The sequence below is a fragment of the Phyllostomus hastatus genome, unplaced genomic scaffold, assembly GCF_019186645.2.
Source record: "Phyllostomus hastatus isolate PE091 unplaced genomic scaffold, TTU_PhHast_1.1 phas_contig_34, whole genome shotgun sequence".
NCBI lineage: Eukaryota > Metazoa > Chordata > Mammalia > Chiroptera > Phyllostomidae > Phyllostomus > Phyllostomus hastatus.
Window position 1 is genome coordinate 27377524 of NW_025333857.1, and position 24679 is coordinate 27402202.

Here is a 24679-nt window from a genome sequence, read left to right on the forward strand (position 1 = left end):
TGTCACTAGGTTATTTATGAATAACCCAGAGAAGGCACTTCCTAGACATAGACATGGGAAAGTTTATTAGAACATACCAGGAATTATCATCTACATTGGATAGACCAAGTCAGATGGTAACCACTTGGCACCTCATGAAAGCAGCATGGTCTTTGGACAAAACACGACCTGACAACGGCCAGAGCGGTGGTTGCCAGAGGATGCTCCCAGGATCCCTGGGCGTCCCCAGACCATCTCAGGAGATCCACAAGTTCACATGATTTTCATAGTAACTTTAGGGCATTATTTACCTTTCATATTGGGTTGACACTTGCACTGATGATGCAAAAGCAATAGGGGGTAAAAACTGCTGGCTCTTTAGCTCAAAATCACGGCAGCACTGGTAGTAGTCATTGATCTGGGTTGGCCAAAAGGCTCGTGTGGTTTTGTTCTGTAGTGCTTAGTTGTCTTCCACTTCATTTGAAACAATTTTGTTAGATTGTATTGTGGCAGCTATCTTATCAGTGTGCATTTAAAAACAATTTTCAAAAATTGGTGAATTTTTGTGCAGCCATTTTAATATTGAAGATGGAAAAAAATATACAACACCTTCAACAAATTATGTTTTAGTATTTCAAGGAAGGTAAAAATGCAACTGAAACATAAGAAAAGATTTGTGCAGTGTATGGAAAAGGTACTGTGACTGATTGAATGTGTCAAAAGTGGTTTGTGAAGTTTCTTGGTACTGTTGATACTGTAGCCAAATAATCCTTTGCTGTGGGGCTGACTTATGAATTGGAAAATGTTTAGCAGCACCCCTGGCCTCTACCCACTAGAAGCCAGTAGTGGGAAATAGCTGACATATTCAAAATATCCAAATCAATAAAGTTACTGGTGAAAATGAAAAACGTATCTTTTATCTTATGGAAAAAACCATATGGACTTTTTGGGCAACCCAATATGCTTCACCTCTCAGGCCACAGCAGCAAATGTTGTGCCCGGTTTTAAAAGCATAGATACCCTAAGTCCAAAAACTTTGAGAACTATTAGCCTAAAGCATGTACTTCCTAAACTATATTCTAAAAGACATTATATTTATAAGATCTTAATAGGTAATATATAAAAACAAGGTTAAGTAAAGAGATTTGGGAAATAGAACATTAAAGTTATCTTGTTGAGAGACATGGATCTGCAGGGGTGGATCACACACCTGTGTCTGCAGGGCCACGGAAGTGCTGATGCACGCCATGGATCACCGAGAGGGGTCACTGTCAGGGTGCCCAGATGGCTAGTTGGCTCTGGACAGTCCTGAGTTAGGCCTATTAGCAATAGGCCTCTGTTCACTCTCATTCGCATCCAAGTTTGAAACAGTAAATTATATGGTAATCCTAGTTACAGCTGATCGTATTTCCCATATTGATTTAACCATGGGACCTATTTTCCTTTCTTTTTGAGGTACATGTCTTGGGACTAATGTTCCAGGGAACACACTTTTGGAACCACTACAAAGTGGGAGGAGAGAGCACACAGCAGGTAGCCTCACCCACAGAGGTCACATCACTGTAATGGTTACAGCCTAGCTTTCATCGAAGCACAGATGCTCACCACTTTATCAACACTTTTAAAAAGCATAAATGTAGTAGATGGTGCCTCCTCAGTGGCTGAATCCATAGCATTACACTATAGCCACCCACTGAAGTTCCTAAAGAAATACTTCATTTGCTTCCAGGTTAGATATATGTTCCCTATACTCAACAAATGTGGCTGCGTTTTCCATTTGGAAGCGATCCACAATGAAACACTTCCAAATGGTAAGCCAGGATTTCTTAAAACGTAATTCATCCCAAAACCATAAAAGAGAAAGCAGATATGCCCTAGCAACGATGGTGAAATAGAAGTGCTCTAAAAGCAGAATTGTAGGCACAGTGTCAACACTCTAAGCACCGTAACCTAAACTGCCTCACCATCATTAAACCTCTTAAGCAATCAACACACGCATGACATACTCCAGGTAGAAATGGGTAGAAGAGTGTGACTTGCCAAGGAAACACAAACCACAGCCATTACCTGATAGTGCTTCAGAGTCCCGTTAATGAGGAGGGCAGACTGCTTCTCTACCCTCTCGGAGATGGCGTGGGCCACAGTGTAGTAGGACTGGGAGCCTCTGGCGCTGCACTGCATGCTGTATTCATCATCCACGTCTTGCTTAGCTGTCCTGAGACAGAGGAAGTGGAAAATCAAGCACAGGAATTTTGGTGCATGTGTTTTTATTTCATTCCATTCAAAACAAAAGTGAACGGAAGGCCTAACAAAGCTGCAGTAAGTATGGTTTATTTGTCGCCTACCATTTATTTGCCTGGCAATTAAAATACATTGTCTGTAATCCCCACAAAAACTAAGGCAGGCAGACATTATTACATTATTACTTCCATCCCCAGTTCAGGCACGTGGAGAACTTCAGGCTTGAAGGGGTTGATTAATTTGCCTGTTGCATAAAAGGTAGTGGAGACAGAATCCGAACGCAGGCCCACTTGACTTCAAATGACTGATATGCGCACGTGTACTGTGCCTGCTGATTAACCCCTGGCCTGTGAGGCCATACTAGGCACTTGGGATGCACAGATAAATCCTATTCACAGGACACCATCTAAAGCTCGGAGGACAGGTGAGAGAGGGCCAAAGTCGACACAAGAGACAGGAAAGACAGAAGGTAGTCTTCTATTTTCCATGCCAGGTTAAGGAACTAGTATTTTATTCTAGAGGCAATGAAGAGTCATTGAGGGTTCTTAAACCCTTCAGGGAAGGGGGCCAAATGCTAAAACAAGGTTCCTAAAGTGGGGCATACAGCCCTGTAATACAAGGAGAAATGATTAGAATGTCTATCTGTTTTTTTCTCTTAAATTTCATCACTTTACAATGTTCTGGTTTACATATTGTTTCACAGCAATTTTCTTTGATATAGAGGCACATATGCAAAGAGCTGCGTAGACCACAGACGCAGAGGACGAACGGGGTGCAGCACACAGCTGGGCATGCAGATGGAAGGAGGAGGAGAGGGTTCCCAGGATGCTGGAGTGTTTCCAGGCGGGAGTTGTGGCATACTGGCCTGGCAACAAGGACAGAGGAGGGAATGTTGTTTCTCACTTGGGTTTCTAGAGGGTGAGTGTGGATGCCACTGAGGGAGGGAGGGAGGGAGGGCAGCAAAGCAGCCAGCTAGAGGGGCAGGTGCGATCAGTTCTGTCTGGGACAGAGTGCACATGACAGGAGAAGAGCCCAGGAGAGCTCCTGAGCAGGAGAAGAGGGCTCAGGAGGGAGATGAGGACAGAGCTCAGGAGAGGAGCAACCCCAAGCCCTGGGGCCTGGAGGCCGGGAGCTCAGTGGTGACTTCTGACGGCAGTGTTTCGAGTGGAGCATGGGAAGGAAGCCAGGTTTCTTCCTCAAAATGTTATAAAAGAGAATTCATAAAGCCTAATTTATGTCATGAGATGCATCTGCAAGGAAGAAGACTCTTGGGAGATACACACTCAATGATCTGCTTAGCATCCTTCTCGGAAACTTCTTCACTGTTCGGATCCAGAAGTATTTTCTCTTCGGTTTCCTGGCGACTGGACTCTTCTTCCTCATCCTGGGGAAGGAGGAAAGATAGGAGGAAGATTCCATTTTCACAAGGGAATCTCTATGACCGCACTTTCCAAAAAGAGACTAAATAATGTTCTGCTTCACAAACGAAGTAAATAAACTTAAGGAACTAGATTTCATACCTACCTAACCCAGGCAATACACAACCATTGCTTTGCCGTTTAAATCATTAAATGAGAGAATGAAGGGAACCTTCTGAGGAGCCTCTGGAACTTTTGCTCCCAAGAAGAAGATGTAAAAATCATGCCAGAAAGAGGGACATGTCTCATTGGTTGGGTACCAAAGAGTCCTGTAGACCACAATTCTCTCACTTACTTAGCAATATTCTATATCCTTCTCTCCAAAGAGACACCTCATATGAGTAGGTGTCTCTGGACACCTCAGTATTATCCTACTCATAAAAATGTCCTTTCTGATAAGGCCAGTGGGTTTTGATGGGCCCATGGGTGTCCACAGTATGGGACTGGAGCTTGTGGACACACGGCTTTCTGTGGGCTTCACGTCATACATTCCTGAATACTCAGATGAAAACTGTCGATAACTTGGCAAAAGATTCATTCACTAGGATTCATTCATTACCTCCCCACCTCTCCACTGTGTACTAAGTTCTGCGGAAGTGTTTGAAAGCTTCACTAAATATTCATTATGATCATTACTAACCACTGACATTGGAGGCTAGATCTCCCCAGATAATCCAACAGAACTTCCTTTAAAAGTAAATTTAAAAATACAATGCTTTCCCATAATTCTTGAGTGAAAAAATATGAAGTAACACAATATTAATGCTGAAACTCAAGCCTATGGTAACAGGTCATTGAGACACAGGGGTAAAATGAGGAATCGGCACAGCTCCTTCATTTTCCAGGTGAGAAATAAAGCGCTGAGAGGGGCGGGACCTGCCATGAGTGGGCGGCAGACCCCAGGTGAGGTCCCGGGTCTCTGGACCCACAGTCAGGTTCCTTCTACCCTTGCCCTTCCAGAGCTGCCTGCAGCTGTCTGTCTCAGGCTGGCGAGTGCAGGCTCAACAGCCTGCTTTGTCTTGCCTCTCTCTGTTCTTCTCTGGTTCTTAATGAGAAGATTCTTCCAATGACCCATTCATCCAAATAAATGAAAATCATTTTTATTTTTATCTATTTCTTATTGATTTTAGAGAGAGAGAAAGCGAGAGAGAGAGAAACACTGATTGTTGTTCTACTGATTTATGCACTCATTGGTTGCTTCTTGCCTGGGCCCTGACCGGGGATCGAACCAGCAACCTTGGTGTATCAGGATGACCCTCTAACCAACTGTGCTAACCATCTAGAGCAGAGAAACATTTTTAAAATGTATTTTGTAAGCTTCAACTATCTCAGAGAAAGAGCAGCCTATGAAAAAAAAATAGTATGGCTCTAAAAATATTTGCTTTTTACTAGTATGCTTTTTAAAAAATGTAGCTTTTATTGTTCCTTTTTACAAAGTGTCCATGGTAGAGTAATTTAGAAAACATGGGCCCACACAATGGAAGGAAATAACAATTGTCCTAAAATCCTCGCGAGCTATGACCAGTGAGGCTGCCACCTGGACGACAGCACGGGTGCCGGGACACCGCTGGCCCCGAGATTCCTCCACACAGGCAAAATCAGATTCACCGACTACAACACTGACAGCGGAGATAAAGGGGCCAGAAATATTCTTTTAATCCTTCCATTTGTAATTATTAAGCACTTCATAGTTGATCTAAAAATTCCTTTACTATTTCGTAATTTCTATTAAAAGCCCACAAGATTACCATTTTAGGTTCTAGATATATTGAGTATCACTTCCAAGAAACTGAAAAATGTGCTTCTCTTGTGGGTAACGAGCATATCCAAGGAATTCAAGCAAGAGTCACAGTTATTTAAAGGGAAACCCAGAGGAACAATAAACTCGTGGAACCAAGCCCATGTTGTCCTTTGTGTCTGAAGCCCCAGACTTTCCAGACGTTGTAGGCAGTGAGCCCTCCGAGTGAGCGCTGGGAGGCATGGGCCTGACTCTCCCAAAGCCATCCACCGTTAGCTCTCCCCAGAAGGCCTTCCCACCACTTCCAGTTTAATGCCAGCTTCTCTTTCTTGCTTCCAAACAAATTTAGAATTCGCTAAGCCTCCGTTGCTCAGGAGCCCCGAAGGTCACTGCAGGGCTCCATGGGCCCCGTCAAAGCTTTGGCAAACCCTCACCCCAGTCGTCATCCAAAGGCCAACCCAGAAAGGAGACGTGACAGAAGGATGCAGGTGCCTCCCTCGTGAACTTTCCAACCAATAAACTCCAAAGGAGATGAATACATACCTCCTCCTCATAATCAGAATCACTCTCTTCGCTGTCGGACCTGGGGGCAACTTCATAACTGCAGGAAAGGGAGTGGGGAAGGAGAGGGGCTCAGTTCTTTAAGTCACAAAATAATGTATACAGTACAAGCATGCCTTAACTAGCATGTTCAGTGTGCAAGTGACACATGCAGGTAACAATTTTAATTACTTCAGCAAAGGTTGTGTTGTTTTGGGTCCAAGGTTTTACAAAGACCACAAAAACCTAAAAAGCCCAAGAACACCAATAAGTCTGCTTTAGTGCCATACCCAGGATTCATTTCCAACCAGGCGTCCAGCTGACTTGCTTTGGGTGCTTCTGGTCCAAATAGGACCTTGCCGGTTTCTGTGTGAGTTACTTTGACAGGAAGGTCACTCATCTGACTGCTCTCATCTATGGGCTAGAAAGGTGAAAAAACAAACAAACCACATCACCACTTGGTGTTAAGAAATTCTCCCAATTCTCTGCCGGACATGTCTCAGCCTTCTGGCTGCTAGCACCTGAAACCTTTTTCTGTGTGTGGAAATTTCACCAGCACAAGACCTTAGCTCCCCCAAATGAATGAGCTCAACAAAGCTCTGAGTTAGGAGCTAGGGGTTCACGGTGAAGGACCCAGCAGGCACACTGCGGGGAGGGCAGACCAGTGGCCGCAGAGCCGGTGCAGCGGCACTGGCCAGCCAAGCTCCTGCCTGCTGCCAGCGCCAGCCACGCCCTCACCGATCAGCTGTATGTACAGTGTCAGGTGCAGCCTCAAGTCCGGTTCTCCAGGCTTCCTGGACATCTGATGAATTATCCAATATCCTGTGAATACATTCCCTTCTTACTCAAATCAGGCAGACCCGATTTTTATCCTTCACAACTAAGAACCTCAACCCCCAAATATCCCCCAGATAACACCTATTGCAAACTCTTGGTTTTGGAGAGGATGGGTAAAGAAAAAAGTATGTAACTTCCATTATCTCATTACTGGGCAGTTTGGCTTCTGCAGAACCTGCGTCCTTTATCCAAAACCAAACCACCAGGTAACTGGACTAACCATTGGTACCTGTGAGTCTGATAAAGCCAAAGGCTCCGCTCAGTGGAAATCTGGAGAACAGACCAACTGAGCTGAAGTTCATTATTAGACTCTCAATGAAAAATGGATTGCTCAGAAAATTAAGAGAATAAATGAAATGGCAGAGACTGTGTTTAACCTACTTCAGAGAACAAACCGTTTTAACAGGCATAGAGATGGAGTAATCCTATGCAAATGAATGCTACTGAATAGAGAGCAACCGTATTTCTAGGAGCAGACCCCCAAGCAAAATGTTGGTTTGGAAATGCTTGATTTGTGAGTCATTCAAGTTCTCTATTTCTTAGAAGTAACAAAATTGAATGTTTAGGGTATTCATTAATTCCAATTTTTTCCTAAATTATTCCTATTTGGAGTTAAACAAAAATGACATGGAAAATAGAATATTGTAGGTTATTATTGGTAGCTAATAGAAAATAATACACTCCTAACCTGGTTCTTTTCCCCTCCTCCCTTAATAAAGTGCTGTCAAAATAAGAAAGAATGTATTAGCAATGACCCACAAAAATAACCTTTGAAAAAAGGAAAGGCTTCCTTTACACTACATTTTTTTTTCTTTTACATGTGCTCAAGCCATGGTTGAGAACACCATTCCTTTGCACACCAAGATGACACTTCTTCCTCATTAATGTAAAAGGCCGCCTATGTTCATGCGGTAAAGAAGGAAATGTACCATTTGCTACGACCTCCCAAGGAAAAGTCATACTCCATGATCTTGAAGTATCGTAATACAGCTTATTTCATTGTTTTAGACGTCACGCCTCAGATGAGACTGGGATTCACTGTGGCTGGAATGAAAACTTTGGCACAAGCTCTGAATGAGCACAGTAGAGTACTGTAATAGGAAAATTATTTCAAAACAAACTGAGCAAGATGTCCACTTTACCAACTTCAGCAAACAGAACACACATGCTAAGATTTAAGAGGAGAAATAAGTGTATGTCACAGGCCCAAAATCAGCAGGTAATTTTCCCAAGAGGCGGTAAGAGATAAAGCGCTCTCAAACTAGCCTGTTAAATCTCTTCCCTGAGCTGGTTAATTACGGACTGATGTGAGGCGTGCTTAGGTCAGGCTGGGCCTTTACAAATCAGAGTGTGTCTGCATGCTCTAAGATATAGTATTCTTCCCCCATAAAAGCCCACTGAGAGTTTCTTACACATTAGACATTTACCCCGATCCTTTCTTTCCTTGTGATGGATTATAGTGGTTAAGCAACATGTATTGTTCAAGAGGTTTCTGCATAGACTAGTGGTTTCAGCCTTTCCTCTTCATCCAGTGAGGGCAGTGAGCATTCACAGTACCTTTCACATGCGCAGTGACACTGGACCAGGAAGAGGCGACCCTCCACCCACCCGAAGCCTCCCAGCGGGTTGAGCTGAATCTGAGAGAGAAGGCAGCTTAAAACAGGCTCCTTCCCGCCCTGCTCTGGGAGTATGCCTCCTCCTGTGGGTCACTGGCAGAGGACTGGGAGTTTTCAGAAGGAAAAAAAATCCGATAAATGAGTAATTGTATTTTCATGATTCAGGAGAATATTGGAAATACTAGAAAATAAAATTTAGAAATATGTGGATGAGTTGACAAATAGAAGCTACATTCTATACAAATAGAAGCCTATAGAAGCTGTACAAAAATAAGTTAACTAAATAGGTACATTGCTTAGCTTATGGAGTTTTATAATTTCAAATTAGTAATAGACTAAGGAAAATGGGTCATAGTTTATGCCTCTGTATCATTTATTGGGCAAATGCAATTATAGAATCACTTAAGATGTTTACACAGTCTATGTATTCCTAAATATATGCTTATATGTGCACAGAAAATTCTGGAATGATACACAAGAAACACATTATCAGTTGACTGGAAGTCTGAAAAGGAAGTTGATTACTTTTTGGTATATCCCCTTTATATTATGCTAATGCACTACTCTTTTTACTTGGAGATGAATAGCAGAGTAAAAGTAAAATCCGTGTACACAACAATGACATGGCAAGGTATGGCAGGGACTCACTGAGCAGACACCGGAGAGATGGATGCAGAACTCTTACCTCTCCATCTGGTCCCAGGGCAGACTCCCCTCCCTCTGCATTCTCTTCAGCCTTCTGTAAAACGACAACGTGTCACGTTAGGCCTCAACCAAGCAGGTGGGTGCAGAAACACTTCATTGTAACTCTGGGGCATGTAACGGTATTTCATTACTACTCACCCTCATCTAACAAAACTTAAGTATTCATGCCTTTTACTTTTACTTGTTTTCACTAAGAGAAAGTGTGTATTTTATGAGCAGCTTGCAGAGAGTTACTGAAGGCCAGCTGTGATCCAAGGCCAGCACACTAGAGATTTGTGGATTGTCTTCTAGGATCCAAAGGGCTTAAGACTTTGGCAGCACCAACAGGGAGAGGTCCGGACCTGCAGTGTTCTCACATTTGGCACCATGAAGACAAATCCTGATGCAATCAGCAAAACTTCACTATTCCCTATTCCCTTAGCAAGTTTGCTAAAAATGTCCATTGAGAATAAACTCTGAACTGCTCTTCAGTCATAAAAATACAAAATGATATAAAACTCTGTGAGTTCTCTGAATGTTTTTCATTCTACCTAATGGGCTTTCATAATGTATAGTATTTCCACAGTGGGTGTATGTGGAAATTCGAGGCAGATACTGTGATCTCTTGAAAAATTCTGTCATCTACCATTTCTTAAATAGTCCAATATCTTAGTCCATTAACCTCTATGAGTCTCAAAGACAGCCTAAATGGAAAGCTAAGATTATGCCACATTTTGTACATATCAAAGTGAGTCTCATCTGTAATATACACAAAATAGTCTAAAATTTCTTACATTTGTAACAACTTCTTTGACAAGTGAAATCTTTAACATCACCTTTACAGAATCCTTATTTTAAAGTTATTACTGGAAAGCTATGCTACTTCAGGGTAGTATAATGAGAAAAAAAAACTTTAATCATTTGCTTTATCAAGACATTTAAGAAAATGAGCCTTCCTCCCGTGGGCCCTTTAGTTAATTAAAATATATATATAATGATACAGAATCAATATTAACTTCACTCTGTTTACTTAAAGCATTGATTATATATACGCTTATGCTTTCTATGAAAATAACTCAATTGTCTCTTGACAAAACAGCTTTTATAGAAAATGTGTAATGTTTAAAATACAGCCTTTTGTCCATACTGAAGAAATTAAGTTTCCATAAATGTTTGAAAATTCTGAAGTTCTCTTATAATTTCCTTACAAAAATAGATGTATGTGTGTATGTATGTCAAAGCACAAGGCACAGCAGATAGGAACAAAATGCTCCCTCTGGTTGTGATCTTACAATAATTTAAGTTTCTATTTATGCCACCCTAAAGTGAAAATGTTTACAAGCTCAAAAGAAATGATCAGCAGCAAAAACACCAGGCCCTTTGTCTGGGCTAGAAACACAGGGAGCACAATGGCAGGGAGGCTCAGAGAAGAAACTGTCCCCGCGACCAGCCCCTGAAGTTTCCATTTCGGGAATTCTCAGGCACTACACTCAAGCAACTGTTTTTAATTAATGGGAGAAAGTCAATTAATCCTACCATTCTCTCCATACAATTCAGAAATAAGCTACTAATTTGGCCATCAAAGAAAATCAAATCAGACAATGAATAAGCCAATTTCCAATAGCTAGCTTGTGGAACTGGATCACCATTTCAATGAATAGCTCCTTAAAAAGCTTGAAGGACCATAAATAATAAAATCAAAGCTATTCTGAAGGATGCTTTTCTATGAATATGCTATAGACTAGCAAGTGTACTATCTAAAAACTGCCTCATAATCAGGCCCTTCCATTACTTAAAATCCTCTAAACTGACTTTTCTGCTAGGTATCAAATTTGAGAAGCAATGTAATATTAGATTTAAGAAACTTGGCTCTGGAATTATTCAATAGCTCAGATGTGCATCTGAACCCCAGCTGGCTCACTAAGTGCAAGAGACCTTCACTTGTGCGATCTTGAGCAGATCTTCCGTGTTCTGGTTCCCTGTTTTGTAAATTAGGGGTGGTAACAGTTCCTACTGCCACCGAGGGTTGTGGCAGAATTGGATCACAATTCTGACATACACAATCCAACATCACATATAATATACACTGAGAGCTTCAATCTCCACAATGTAGAAGAATCAACAATAGTCCAAGGGCTATTCTTGAGTGTCTATATAAGTCTGCTACGGCACTGTCTGAAAACTAAACTGCTTCGTAAGATTAGAGGGTCAGGGATTTCTGTCTGTTTTCTTCACGCCTATCATACCTACCAGAGTACCTGCTTTCAAAAGGCACTAAATAAATATTTGGTGAATAAATGAAAAAAATGACTGACTGACTGAATAAGTGAATGCAAGAACAATGCATTTACTCAGTGAAATACTATTATTATTATTATTATTATTATTATCATCACTGTAATTCGGTGCCAGTATATTTGCAAGTCCAATAGTTAAGAACACATACACAGTTCCTCATTGAACTGGCCCTCTGTGAGACTTCCCTGGCACGCCCTGTACTTACACCCCATTCAGCTATGCCGTGGTATGTGAGGAAAGCCAGGTGGCAGTTTACTCTGTGTCCAGAGTTACCAAGTTCCAGTTTGTAAGTTTCTGGTAGGTGTTCTTTCATAAATCCATGTTCTCGCATCGAACTGGTATTTCATTCTCTCACCCCTCTCCAAAAAAACAAAACCCTCCCCTTTTTTGGACCCAGGAATAACTCCAAACAGACTGTGATTGATGTCGCCCTTGGAACTGACTTTGGACAGTCTCTGAGCACCAGGTGAAGGGCCTGCCAAGTCTCCCGCTGCCCTGGGAATGTTCGCACATGGTTAGTTATCTGTGCACGTGACCACAAACACATCCTATCCATATTACTGACCTGAGCTTAACTTCCACTGGTTAAAAGCAACGCTGAAGTTCACCCATTAATTAGGACTGCAGGAACTTAGTGTTGCCTTCTTCCTACCTGTAAAAACCTGGGACTAATTGTGCTCGGGGAGGGAGGGAGGAGTGTGATTAACCTTGTCCTGGGAGGGGATATGAACCAAATTCCTCATAACTAAAGACAACTTGGGTTTCTAATTCCAAAGGCCAATGTCAACTCACACGCTCCACTTAGAAATGTTCGGGAACAAAGCTGCGTGCATGGCTACACACCTTCCTTGCAGAAGCAGTATAAAATAATCAGTGGTGGGGTCAAGAAGAAAAAGAAATCCCTAAACATGAAAATCTCATTTAAGCTGAACTCAAGAAGACAGACTTCAATAGGGCACTTTATTTATTGTAGTTTACCACAACATAGGCCATAAATAGCCTCATTTTGTCAAGAAACAGTTTTACACCAAATACTTCACAATCTATTTTATAAAGTGAAGGCATTTTATCCCCCAGCAGGTGTTACGAGAGCTGAAACAACATTCAAATGTGCTGGCATCTTAAAGACACATTCCGTGTTCAATGGAACCTCAGCTTGCAGAAACCACTGGGTTATTTTTACTTGAGTGGACCTCTGAGCATTAAGATAGGTGATCAGGCAATAAAAAAATACCCAAGAATATCAAATTAACAGGGAATTGCACATTACTTTGGTTGTACTTCGCAGAGAAAACCAGATCTAAGATTTTGACTCAAATAACTGGTTGATCCAGTCAAGCAGGACTTGGACCCAAACTCTGGCTTCCTCAGTTCTGACACCGAACTAATCAGGTAAATCTCATCATTGCAGGGTTGTGTTCACCTGTCTTTACAATTGTCGCTACACTCAAATGTCCAGAATTGCCTAAGCACCTCTCTTTCACCCACAGAAATGCCCTTGTAGAGAAATGACACAATAAACTGAACCTTCAGGGAAAGCGTAAGACATAAAAGAATTGAGAAGAGCTGGAAACCTGAATTTAAAACAAATGCCTAAACAACATTACTACTTTGCATTTGATGCTCTTTTTGCCAAACATTATTTATACCAAGAGGCTTTTCTGACTTTTTGATATCTAAAAAGGATAAAAATACAATTTCTCTCATGATTGACGTATTGGTCAATACATTATGTTGGAAAGGTTCCCCCTCCAAAACGTCTCAGTCCTGAGATTTACTTATAATGGTGGCTGATGAAAGAGAAGGAGAATAAAAGAAGTTCCAGAAAGAAAAGGAAACACTGCAATGAAAAAGACCTGGCACAGCTCTCCATTCCCCGTGGATTCCTATTAGTGTCACGCGTTTCCAAGAAATGTCACAAATAAATAACAGGGGCATAGTTCTGCTAGTATATACCCCATTGAAAGATTTGAAAGACAGAATTAAATATTTATTTTCAGCCTGAAGTCAGCAGCTCGGGAAGCCGAACACATAAAATGGATAGACTTCTAAGCAGTAGGTTCGGGTCAGGGGCTCCTAACCACCACAGCCTAAGGAAAAATATATCCTAAAACCCTGTAGGAAAACCTTATTATCATCAGAAACCACTCTAAAGTAGAGACCACATAATACACATTCTCTTTGTAGGAGGTGAGGTGGGAGGGATGAGCAGAATCCACCAAAATTAACAAATTCGCATTTCCTACCACATGCCTCAACAGTCCAAGAGCCTGTCATTATCCTACAAGACAATATTCAATTTATCCTCAACTAGAGAAAAATGGTAGCTAGTTATTTACTTAACATCACAGAGAATATTCAATGAGGGGGAAAAGAAGATTTTTTATTTCCCAAAACCCGACAACCACATTTTAATAATCGTGGTCCTACATTTATACCAGAGAATGGCTTAACGAATAACCAAGATTTACTGAGCACTTGCTATGTGCCATTGAACATTCTAAATGCTTTAGATAGATAAACTTTCCCATTCAATCCTAACAAATCACCTTCTGACAGGGCAAGAAACTTAAGTACTAGATAATAGATCTTTTAATGAAATATCCTATCAGGGAATACTAGCAAATTCATCTGCTATGTTTTCTTATGTAGTTATGAATTTAAAGGATTCTGTGCTAACATGATTTGGACAGTAGTCCAATTTTCTAATTTAGCATGTTTAATCCTATTTGTATAGCCCCTGGTGGCTTCATCTAGCCCCCGCCCTCTTAGTATCCTGTCGTCACCCAGTAGATGATAGAGAATAATCATGGCAAAGGACAGAGACCTCAAGGTCATGCTAAGTGCACATAACAGTGCATCCATCCTGCTGCACTGCAGAGACTGGTTTCACATAATTAGATATTTCAATTCTTTAAAATTATTCCTCCTCTAACTCCTAAGTAGATACATATAGTTTATCTCTTTTTCTTCCATTTCAAGGGCATTAATGGAAGACCAGGCTGAGAAGGAGAAGTTTCAGAATGATTTATAAATATATACTTCATAGAAATGGCTCTAATGGTGAGAAGAGAAAATTAAACAAGGTCACAGCAGGTCAAAGGGACCCCTCTCTATTATTCACTAACAACAAGTAAATACAATAAACCCCAACGGGAAAAACAAAGACCTTTTCTGTTACACTGGGGCAATTTAAAAAAAAATATATACAGGAGTTTAACACAAAGTAAAAAATAACTCTTTTTCAATTACATTACAAAGTCAATATGCTCCTCTTGAATAGCATAGTTCTTTGAGTAATATGTATCTTAGCTGTCTTACAAATGTTGCCACCAGCATTAGTTCACTGGGTAAAAAAGTTTTTCTCAATATAAAGATTTACCGACGCCTTTCTTAATTAAAGCAAATGCAGTGAGGTACGGGATCGTGTTCAGTTCCATGGGAAAACGCTGAAAAGGACAGGACAGAATTTTGAAGCTTCTGTACGCAGCTCTCCTCCCCGACAGAGAAATGGCAACGAGCAACGTCAATCATTCACTCTAACGGAGGAAAGAAGAACCCCTGAGAATCCAAAGTGTCAAACAATCAACTTTTGAAAGCCCCCGTTTTATTTGCAAAACTAAAGGTGCATCTGAAATAGGGTAACTCACTTGGAACTCGGTCTCAAAGTCCCGTGAAAGAGACAGTTTTCAGGAAGGACCAGGAAGGGGCCTGGTTCCTTTTTTACCTTCTTTATCCTTTCTCCGAGCAGGAGGGCCCAGGACAGAAACGCAGCCTGTCCTCCTTAGTCCTGCTAAAGGCAGGGGAGGCCCAAATGCTAGGCATTCTGAGAGTGTGCCAGGAAAGAGGTAGGTACAAGGCTGATCGCAAAGTAATAATTCTGCATCTTCAGCCAAGTGAGATCACCAATGGGATGTGCCCCGGGAGACCCACGAGGCAGGCGGGAGGTGCTGTGCTGTTACTACTTGTTTGCCAGGAAATCAGGCCCCACCCCCAGTTTGACTCACAGTATTCCTTCACATCATTCATTTGTCACAGTTTATAAATAAGTATTTATATGCATATTTCATTACTATCTGCCTCTCTTTCTCTGTCTCTGGTTAAACTGAGAGAACTTGCAAGAGTGCTCTGCCTCACCACAGTTTCCATTCTCCCTCCCCAGCATCCAGCACACAGTGCCTCCACCATAGTAAGTGTTCAGTTAATGTCTGCTGAGCAAATGAACGAAATAGAGTCTAAGTGCAACTAGCAAACCTGAAGGCAAGAGTTTCGAAGTAGAGAGCCAAACTATAGATCACCTGAGTTTGCAGCGCCATGAAAAATATTGTGACAGGTCCCTGCTCTATACGGATTAAAAAAAAAAAAAGGCATAATCATTATGTATCTTTCTATGATGATATAACGATTAAACAGCATGGTAGGAATGTATTAACTATAAGCCAGAAGTTCCAATCTAGGCCATTAGCTTTTAATCACAAAGAAATGTAGAATAGGAACTTAAATTCTAAAAATACTAACAGTGACCTTTTTGTGACAACCTTGGTGAAATACATGTCTAGATTCAGGAAAACTAAAACTGCCATTTCGTGGGGTCCGCTTACGGAATGTTACAGAGTTGTATCTGTTTGCCTACGTGCTCTTCACGAACTCTGAAAATGTCTCTTTAAGTCAGAAACTGGGAGATGGAATTCTGCAAAGCCCATCACGCTACCTTGACAAGAAAATGAGGTATTCTTCACCACTGAAATGTCTAAATCCTGAGTCATTCCTTGTTCATCTCCACAAGCAGGGGAGCTGTCTTACACTAAGGAGATCAGGAGGCAAGAGGGCACCTTCTCAATCATTTATTCCTCCTCTTTAATTACGAAACAGGTATGAGAATTCAGGAGCCGTGAAATTAATTATTTTTAGAAAAACATTTTTGTTCAATTATTCAGTTCAGAGAATAAATGATTAAACGCCACCCATCCTCAGTCTCCATCATTCTTCCTGTTTGTACCTGGGCCAATTAGAATGTACCATGAAAACAAAGTATCAACCAAGAACTCAGCTACCCAACTACTTAAGCTTCAAAAAAGCTATATTCGCAGGCCTACACTACCATGCTGCCCTTGAATTGTGACATAGTATCTGTAGAGCAGAAATTCTAAATCTTACCTTTCACTTCTCACTGTTTTCTGTGATCACCTAAAACCCTGACCTGTACACCTACCTACCTGAGTGTGACACAGGCCACTGAACTAAATGAACAATTTTGGCATCGCTGTCTGTCCAAATAATTGGGCTGAAATTTGTTCCAAAAGTGTCCCAAAGTGATCTCTTACATTTTCCTGTGGTTTCTTTCAGTTGGTACCCTGCATTTTCTTCCTAATTTTCACTCCAGTTTCTTAACTAAGCAGTCCCCTACCACACTGCATCACACTTAAGAAAATAGTTCATTGTGCCCGTGTTTCCCCCTTTTTTTCTTGACCATGTGTATTTAATTTTTGAAGATTGTAAGAAACAACAGGAATATAAAGTGCATTATTTCAGTTTAATATATCCTATCCATTACGCCGTCGTCTCCCATCTGTTGTCTAGTACGGCCAGTCAACTCTTTCTCGTCACTCCCACTGATATGAGTGATTTTTCCAATCCAGTAATCTAACCCGTGCTTCACTGTAGTAAGAAGCATCCGTTAAAGAGCAACACATGCCTTAAACTGGTCCCCGACTCAGCTGCCGCCAGCAGGGCACTCACCTTCTTCCTCCTCCTCCTCTTCTTCTTCTCTTTGGCTGCCTGGGCTTGCTTGTGCTCCCAAACCAGGTTGGTCAGGTTGGCCACATACTCGTCGGTCTGCTGTAGAAGGTACGCTAAACGCCTGTCTTTCTTTTGATCAATGAGTTTTCTGTAGCCCTCCTCATCTTCAGCCTATTGAGGAAAGAGGAGCGTGATGAGAGCACTACAGAAGTTTGCAGACGCCTTGTTTGCTCACCCCTCCCTTCGACGGTCTGAACTCGGACTGGTGGCGAGTGCAGCAACTGAATGTTCCCAGCTACGAGAATTCTCGCACACAGTCTGGGACTGGGGGGAATGAGGGAGGGGGATGCCGAGTTGTGGGGTACCAGGGTCCACGGCAAAGTCAGGGTACACAGCCACACTCCTTATGTGGTGTGCCCGAGCACTTTGAGTCAACTCTGTTCTTTTGTGTTTCTTGAACAAACAATGTTGAAATTTGACAATTCACCATCTGAAGTTTATTCTTAACTGTGTATTCTGGAAAATTTCAAGTATAATAAAAAAATAGAATAGAATAATCTCTCATATAACCAACACCAAGCAACAAAAATAAACTTGAGATGATTTCTATTTCATTATTCCCCCTTCCTCAAACTCCTCCCCTCAATCCCCAAATGGACTGTCTTGAAGCAAATTCCTGATGTCATATCCTTTCCTTTAAAAATATTTCAACAAGTACTTCTTAATGGCAAGAGATAAAATGAGCATTAAATAAAACACTTCTTATTTTGTAATGCTTAAAAGCATTACAAACATTGTGGTTAACAGGGAAAGTCAAATTTGGTGGATTTCTGTCACAGGTTGTCACTATGCTATGGGCCTAGGTGACTGGGGACAAGTCATTTGCTACTTAAGTCTGATATCACTGAGCAATAAAATATATAATTCCTACTTTCCCATTAAGCAACACTATGAGGTTAAATGGAATAAAAACTCTGATGTACTCTGAGCCATTTCAAGAGAAATCTTTTTCATATTGCCTAACAAAAGAACATATCAAAAAATATTTTCCTCATGTGGTACAGAATAAAAGGAATGCACTGCAAAATCGGTAAGAGGCACCTGCACCTCCAGCCCAGAGGTGTCACTCCCGCGTGTGCCCCAGGGACAGCAGTCTCACCCCTCAGTCTAGCTGCTGTTTGCCCCATGGATGAGCAGGAGCCTCAAATGCTATTATAGCTCTAATTGCTTTTCGTTATGGTTGATCTCACTTGAAGAAAGAGTGATAAAGAACTTCAGTTTCTCTGTTATCTGTATATCCCATCATTTAATTGCAAAAATTAATGATTTGCAAATGCCTAATCATTAGTGTCAGACCAATCTGTTACTGAAGTTCTAATATAGTTTCACTTCAGTTAAACCAGACAAATGACTGCTTACTGCTCAAATTGCTATAAAAACAGTCTCCTTAGCTAGTCAGAAATTTCTTGGGCAGTCTTCTTCCTCCCATAGAAAAAGAGAGGAAGGCAGGAGAAGATGGCAAGATTGAGTTGTGCCTGGACACAGAGCCTTTTAAAATGTGGTGTTGACTCTCTGAGACCCAAAAATCTAGTGGAAAAAAATGCAAACGAGCAAGGAAGACCTATCAGCTGGAATTTTCCCAAGATATAATTATGGGCTACGGAAACTTTCTCTTCATTCACTCCTCAGGAATCACGTCCCAGATAGCATCTGCATGTCTCGGATCATTATAAGTAACACACACTTCTGTAACATTTATGGTGTTCTATGAGGTCCAATTTCAAAAAACCCCCAACACAAAACAAACAAAACACAGGCCAATGATATACACCAATCCCTTCTGTGTTACATATCCATTAAAAAATAGTGCAAAACCAACGATCCCTGACTTGCCTCTGGCAATACTCCGGCTATTAACGAAAACGTAACATTTCAAAATCAACTTCAAGATCACTTTTCACACTGTTAGAGAAAAAATTCTGGCATAAAGAAAAGACAAGAGGTTTCAAAAAATTAGACCTCTTTAGATTCCATGACACAATGTAATGAGATATTCATTTAAAACAACATATGCCATTAGTCTCAAAGAAGTGATATTTTTAAAACTGCCATTTCCAGCCTTCCAGATCTGGATATGGAAACTCCTGCGAGATATAGTACCTGCCTTTATATGAGAAGCTATAATCTGAACAGCAATGCCCTGCTAGAAAATGGAAGTACTATACTCACCAGGTGTAGCCCAAGATTTCTAGCATGCATTGTCTAGGAAAGACAGGATGTTTGAAGCCCAGCCCCCTGAAGTTAAAGGAATGCATTCATATATTTGGTAGACAGCTTTTACTTTCTCCTTCTACCATGGCATATTTAACATTCTCAGTACAGCGAGTGAGAGGAGCGTTTTCCTGGGTTCCTGGAGGCGAGCCCCTTACCATCAATCTGCGCATTCTCTCCTTTTCAATCCGTTCTGTCTCCTTCTTCTGCTCCCTCTCAGTGTTGGCGTGCCAAGTTGCCACTGCTTTGGAAAGCTTCTGGATCTTCCCAGCCACAGAGCGATGATACTCCTTGAAATCTTTCGCATGTTGTAAAATACTGTTCAAGTATTCCTAAAGGATTCCAAGGGTGGGGGTAAAGGGAGAAAAGTATACGTAAAATTCACTTCCCAATGCCCTTGAGGTTTTAGTGTTGTCCGAGAAAAATTCTCAGTGTGTAGTTAACAACAATGAAAGACCAGAAGCTGGGGACTATTCTGGGTTAGATGCCCTAGTGTGTCTCCATCACTGAGGTGTGGGCTATGGGGCTGGTGGGGAAGACGGCCCCTCAAGGTTTATTTTGGTGCTATCCTGTGGGAGAGAATTCCCTGAGCTTTGAGAATGGGACCGTATGAAAACAGAAAGATCAGGAATGGAGGGAAACCTGCAAAATGGCAACGACAAAGTTAAAAGCCAATTATTCTCAAATAAACCTGAGGGAGATAAGTATTTCCAGTGAGAATTATGTTATAAAAGTAACATTTCTTCTGCTCTAAGTATCTTAGAATTGTGATTCAAGATTTCATAGGAAGCTAAAATCTCCATATGTAATTTTTATACTATTTTAAGTAAAGGAGAAGGAAGTGTACCCTTACACTAAATCCAACATTTTAAAAACAAAACTAGGCTAAGCAGTAAACTGAGCACAAAAAGAAACAGAAGTTACAAGATTATGACCCAAAATCAAATCCTACATCCAAATATTTCCAACCCTCTAGAAAGGAATATTTTTAAATATCTGTCCTGGTAAAACCCCCAGTTGAGCCCTTTGAAGATCCCTGGGTACTGCATTTGTATGTATTTTAAAAATAACTTTTTGCTTTCTTTTTTCCTTTTCCAAGTCCCCCAGGATTTTGCTCTAGGAATCTTGCACCCAGTCAGCAGCTTTCCATGGGATTATGAAAATGACACCTGATTGGAACTAAGAAAGCCCACTTAGCTTGCTTTAGCCTAAGTTTCCTCAACTACAAAATGGTGTAGTCAGGCTATGCAAGCTCCAAGGAACTTTTTCTGCTCTGTGATACCGCCACTGTCCACTACAGCATGTTTTCCAGCCTTTCTGACTCCCTCTACTTACTTAGTTGGGCGTGTCTGTAAAATGAGAAATGCACAGCTCCAGACCAAGTACCTGATGCTTCTGCCGGCGTTTTCTCTCCTGCTCAATTTTCTGCTGCTTTTCTAGTTTCTCTGTCATGCGGGCCTCTCTTAGAGTTTGGCGTTTGCTTCGCTTATAGGCTTTGGAGTTGAGAGCTGTCTCCAGGGTTGTGTCCCGACGCATGCAAGCCACCACCTCCTGTCTCAGCTGTCAAAAGGAAAGCAGTTAGAAAGGCTCCCTGAACAGGGACCAGATTCCTGATCCTTACCCTTCTCTTCTTGGGGACTCTACAGGTTTCTCAATCACAGTTTTCCTATTAGTATTTGAAGGGACTAAATCACACCAAATTTATGTGGTATTTTTCAAAGATGGTATAACTTTTCTTTCCAAATAATTCAGGGGGAAAAAAAAAACAGTTACAGCACTATAACAGTAAAAAACAATAAAGTAGATATTCTTCTGGCTTTTAAGTAAATTCATTCATTCATTTAATTATTCTAATATACTAATTTATTAATAAGATTTAAAAACATTTTGCTTTTGTAAATGTATTTTTTATCTTTTTATTATGTTTTAATTTAATCTTTATTGTATTTTTTTAAGATTTATTAATTTTTTTTTTAGAGAGAGGGAAGAAAGGGAGAAAGAGAAGGAGAGAAACATCACTGTGTAGTTGCCTCTCGCACACCCACTGAGGACCTGGCTGGCAACCCAGGCATGTGCCCTGACTGGGAATCGGACCAGTGACCCTCTGGTTCGCAATCCACTGAGCCACACCAGCCAGGGCTGCATTTTGCTTTATTTTAAATGCCATACTAACATGGTTCTTGTGTTTAAAGATTAACTTTAATAATGTTCTGCAAAAACAATAAAAGGATTACTTCCTGTTCAGGTACAATGGCAGCAGCTACTCAAACAATGTTAATTCATTAAAAAAGAGAAAATACTAGTTTTAGCTTCCTTCCACTTCTAACAATGATATTCTTGTAGGATATTCAAAGTTTGTACTATGCCATGAGCTTCTTTTAGATGATCATAAAAATAAAAACTTATCCATCTTGTATGTGATATGATGGTAGGGAGAGAGAATTGAAAATATACATTAAAATAATAATTGAATTGAATCTGAAATCAGCACCAATTACAGTTAATTTCATTGGGAAACTTCATAGGTAAGAGATCTTTTTTCAATAATATCAAGCAAAAATCAGAGACTAATAAGAGTTTAGTATAGTGAAGTTAATTTGAATATAATTTATTCCTAAAAACATAGTTGAGTAATATTCTTTAAACAAAATTTTATAAAATACTTTATCAATACATTTTATGAGGTCACTTATAAGAAGGAAATAAATGAAACTCAGAAACTTTCTCCCTTCTTTCCTTCTTTTCCCTCCCTCTTTTCCTTCCTTCCTTTCTTCCTTCCTCTCTCTTTCTTTCCTTTCTTTCTTTCTCTCTTTCAGTTTAAGCTCTAATCTAATCTCACAAATCTATGGCCAAGTAAGCACCCAGCCACACTGATGCCCTCTTATATTATAACCAATAAGGCAAATGGACTACCAAGTCCATATGACAATAGCAAGTGAGGTGGCCTTGTGATTTTCATCACATCCTCCAACAAATCAAGTCATGCAACTTAATACTTCCAAACTACTTTCTTTCATTAATAATTCATTTTGCATGCCCAAGACCTTCACCAAACAAACCCATCTGACTGGTGACAAAGCACTCCTATTCCTGTTTGGCTGAATGAGACAGCATGCACACCAGGAGACTTGCACCTTTTGGGTCCATAAGATAAAACTAACGAACATGAACATTAGCTCTACTTCATTCTACTAGTTTCCTACTGGTTTAGCAATTCTAAAACAGATCATTATGCTTGCTTTTATTAATAAGTGACTTCTAGCCGGTACAGTAGATAATAGTTCAATGATTTACTTAATACGTAGGTCTGACGTGACCAAATGTGCCAAACTTGTGTTGTGATGAACGATCCACAGTTACAAAACACAGATTTACGTGTCTCTATACAAGACGAACTATTAATTTAGTAGAGTAGTTATCATCTTTGCTAAAACATTTCCACGGTCATGGCTAGGGATACACATTTGTGTTCACAAGGAAGCTCTGATCTACCACCCGACTGTTTCTCTTTGGAGTCATAAAGGCAAACGTGAGCAGCCTCATTTGCTCTGAAGGTTTCACCCTCAGCAGCGAATGCCATCACTCTAATTTTGTAAACCATAGTGCAGAAGAAAAAAATGTCTCTTATATATAAACGAGAAAAATAGAATGATAAGCAGTTCATCTTCATTACTTTTAGCTCTATGCTGCTGGTCTAAAAGATACAATATCTTACTAAGTTTATATCTTTATAACAATATTGAACAGACTTGGGGAAACACACTTATCTCACATAATTACATTTGCTTCCTACATCTCAGGTTTGCTGGGGAAAAGGTATTACCTGACGTTGGAAATTGAGTAACCGAAGTGCTTTCAGTTCCACGGTTGCTTTGGTTCGTAAATCTGGTGGCAAAGAGCCAGGCAGATTTTCCAGTTCTTGTATCCTGTGAGCTATGCGAGCCTGAAGCCTAAAGGAGAGGATGAAATAGGGGCAGGAGAGGTGGAAATACACATTATAGTCTAGTCTTAAATGATAAACAATAACATTAGGTTCAAGTTCATGGCAAAACCTATTCCAGACACTCATGGCTGATTTCTGACACCCAGCTAGATTTTTCTGATGTTAAACAAAGAAAAGCTACCCTTGCATTAATGCAGACAGGTGCTACATGTTGCTTAACACTCTGGTCTTGTACACAACCTTTCTCTAACACCCAAGAGAGAAGGCTCATGATCCATGTAAGAGGAAAGTCAAGTGCCATAGCTCGCTGTGAACAGAGAGAAAACGAGAGGAAGGACAATTTGACTCACTCCCCGACACCCAGCCAGCCTTAGCTCAGGGCTGAAACAACAGTTTCCTTTCTAACTTCTGGTTGCATCCTAAGGCAATGGGGCCATTTGCCCTCCTTGCCAAGATGCTGATGACGACAGCCTTTAAGGCTGAGTGAACAAGAGCAGTTTGAGGTGCTGAGGCCACAGAAATCAGCCAACCCAAAACATTCAGAGAGAGCTCCCTGCCAACCACAGCCACTTCCTCCAAGCACTGCTTGCTGGAGAAAAAAAAGGCAAATTAGGCATTTTCAAAATCAGGTTGGGGGCAGCAGCAAATAGCAAAGTAATCAGTATTTAAAAACTGAGGGTTTCTAGAAAAGGATTGCTGGGGCTTCTCATTTTAGACACCATCCAATATATAATTGCAGGTAGTTCCTCTTAATAAAATATAAAAGACATCCACTTCCTTTATTCATTTAAGATACCATTATTGTTACCCATACAAACTCGTGGTTTTGGAGTTCACCTGGATGCTTTTCTTACAAATAATTACAGGCCATTTAAATCTTAGAACTATCTCCTCCAAAATTTGGGGAAAAACTGTTTTAGAAGAGATTTCAACAAAGACAGACTAGCAATAAAAAAGGCAATACGTTAAACTAAGTTAACTTTAACTGCACCGAGTTAAGTACATTTAATGCACCGTTTTATTTAATTCTATCTCTCTCTCTCTCTCACACACACACACACACACACACACACACACACATACACACACCTTACAAGGTATCATGGCGCTAGGTTAATGATGGGAAAAGAGAAGTTTGGCAACATCAACAAACATGTCAACTTTGCAGGGCTAGTAAAGTAGGGGCTCTAGATGGAACCTCCTTTGCCTGAAACCAAAACCACTGCAGAGTAATTAAAATACACTTTCTAACTGAGAATGTGACTCAATCTCAACTATAAATGTTGATAAAGAGTTTGTTAAAAATTAGTATTATGGTTTTGTCAACCTTTACCATGATGCAGTGTGTGTGTATATATATATATATATATATATA

At 40.6% G+C, this 24679-nt stretch overlaps 1 protein-coding gene across 7 annotated transcripts in view; it reads right to left on the bottom strand.

Annotated features, from left to right (window-relative positions):
- Positions 1–24679, bottom strand: part of SMARCA2 (SWI/SNF related, matrix associated, actin dependent regulator of chromatin, subfamily a, member 2) — a 160054-nt gene that overhangs the window by 99209 nt on the left and 36166 nt on the right. For all 7 annotated transcript variants that reach the window (XM_045840050.1, XM_045840052.1, XM_045840053.1 and 4 more), the window contains exons 6-14: positions 23185–23311; positions 20748–20921; positions 19520–19693; positions 17091–17261; positions 9055–9108; positions 6207–6337; positions 5920–5977; positions 3504–3604; positions 2047–2194 (exon numbers count right to left, since the gene is read on the bottom strand). In XM_045840050.1, the coding sequence (XP_045696006.1) occupies positions 2047–2194; positions 3504–3604; positions 5920–5977; positions 6207–6337; positions 9055–9108; positions 17091–17261; positions 19520–19693; positions 20748–20921; positions 23185–23311 (1138 nt within the window). The remainder of the gene's footprint in view (positions 1–2046; positions 2195–3503; positions 3605–5919; positions 5978–6206; positions 6338–9054; positions 9109–17090; positions 17262–19519; positions 19694–20747; positions 20922–23184; positions 23312–24679) is intronic.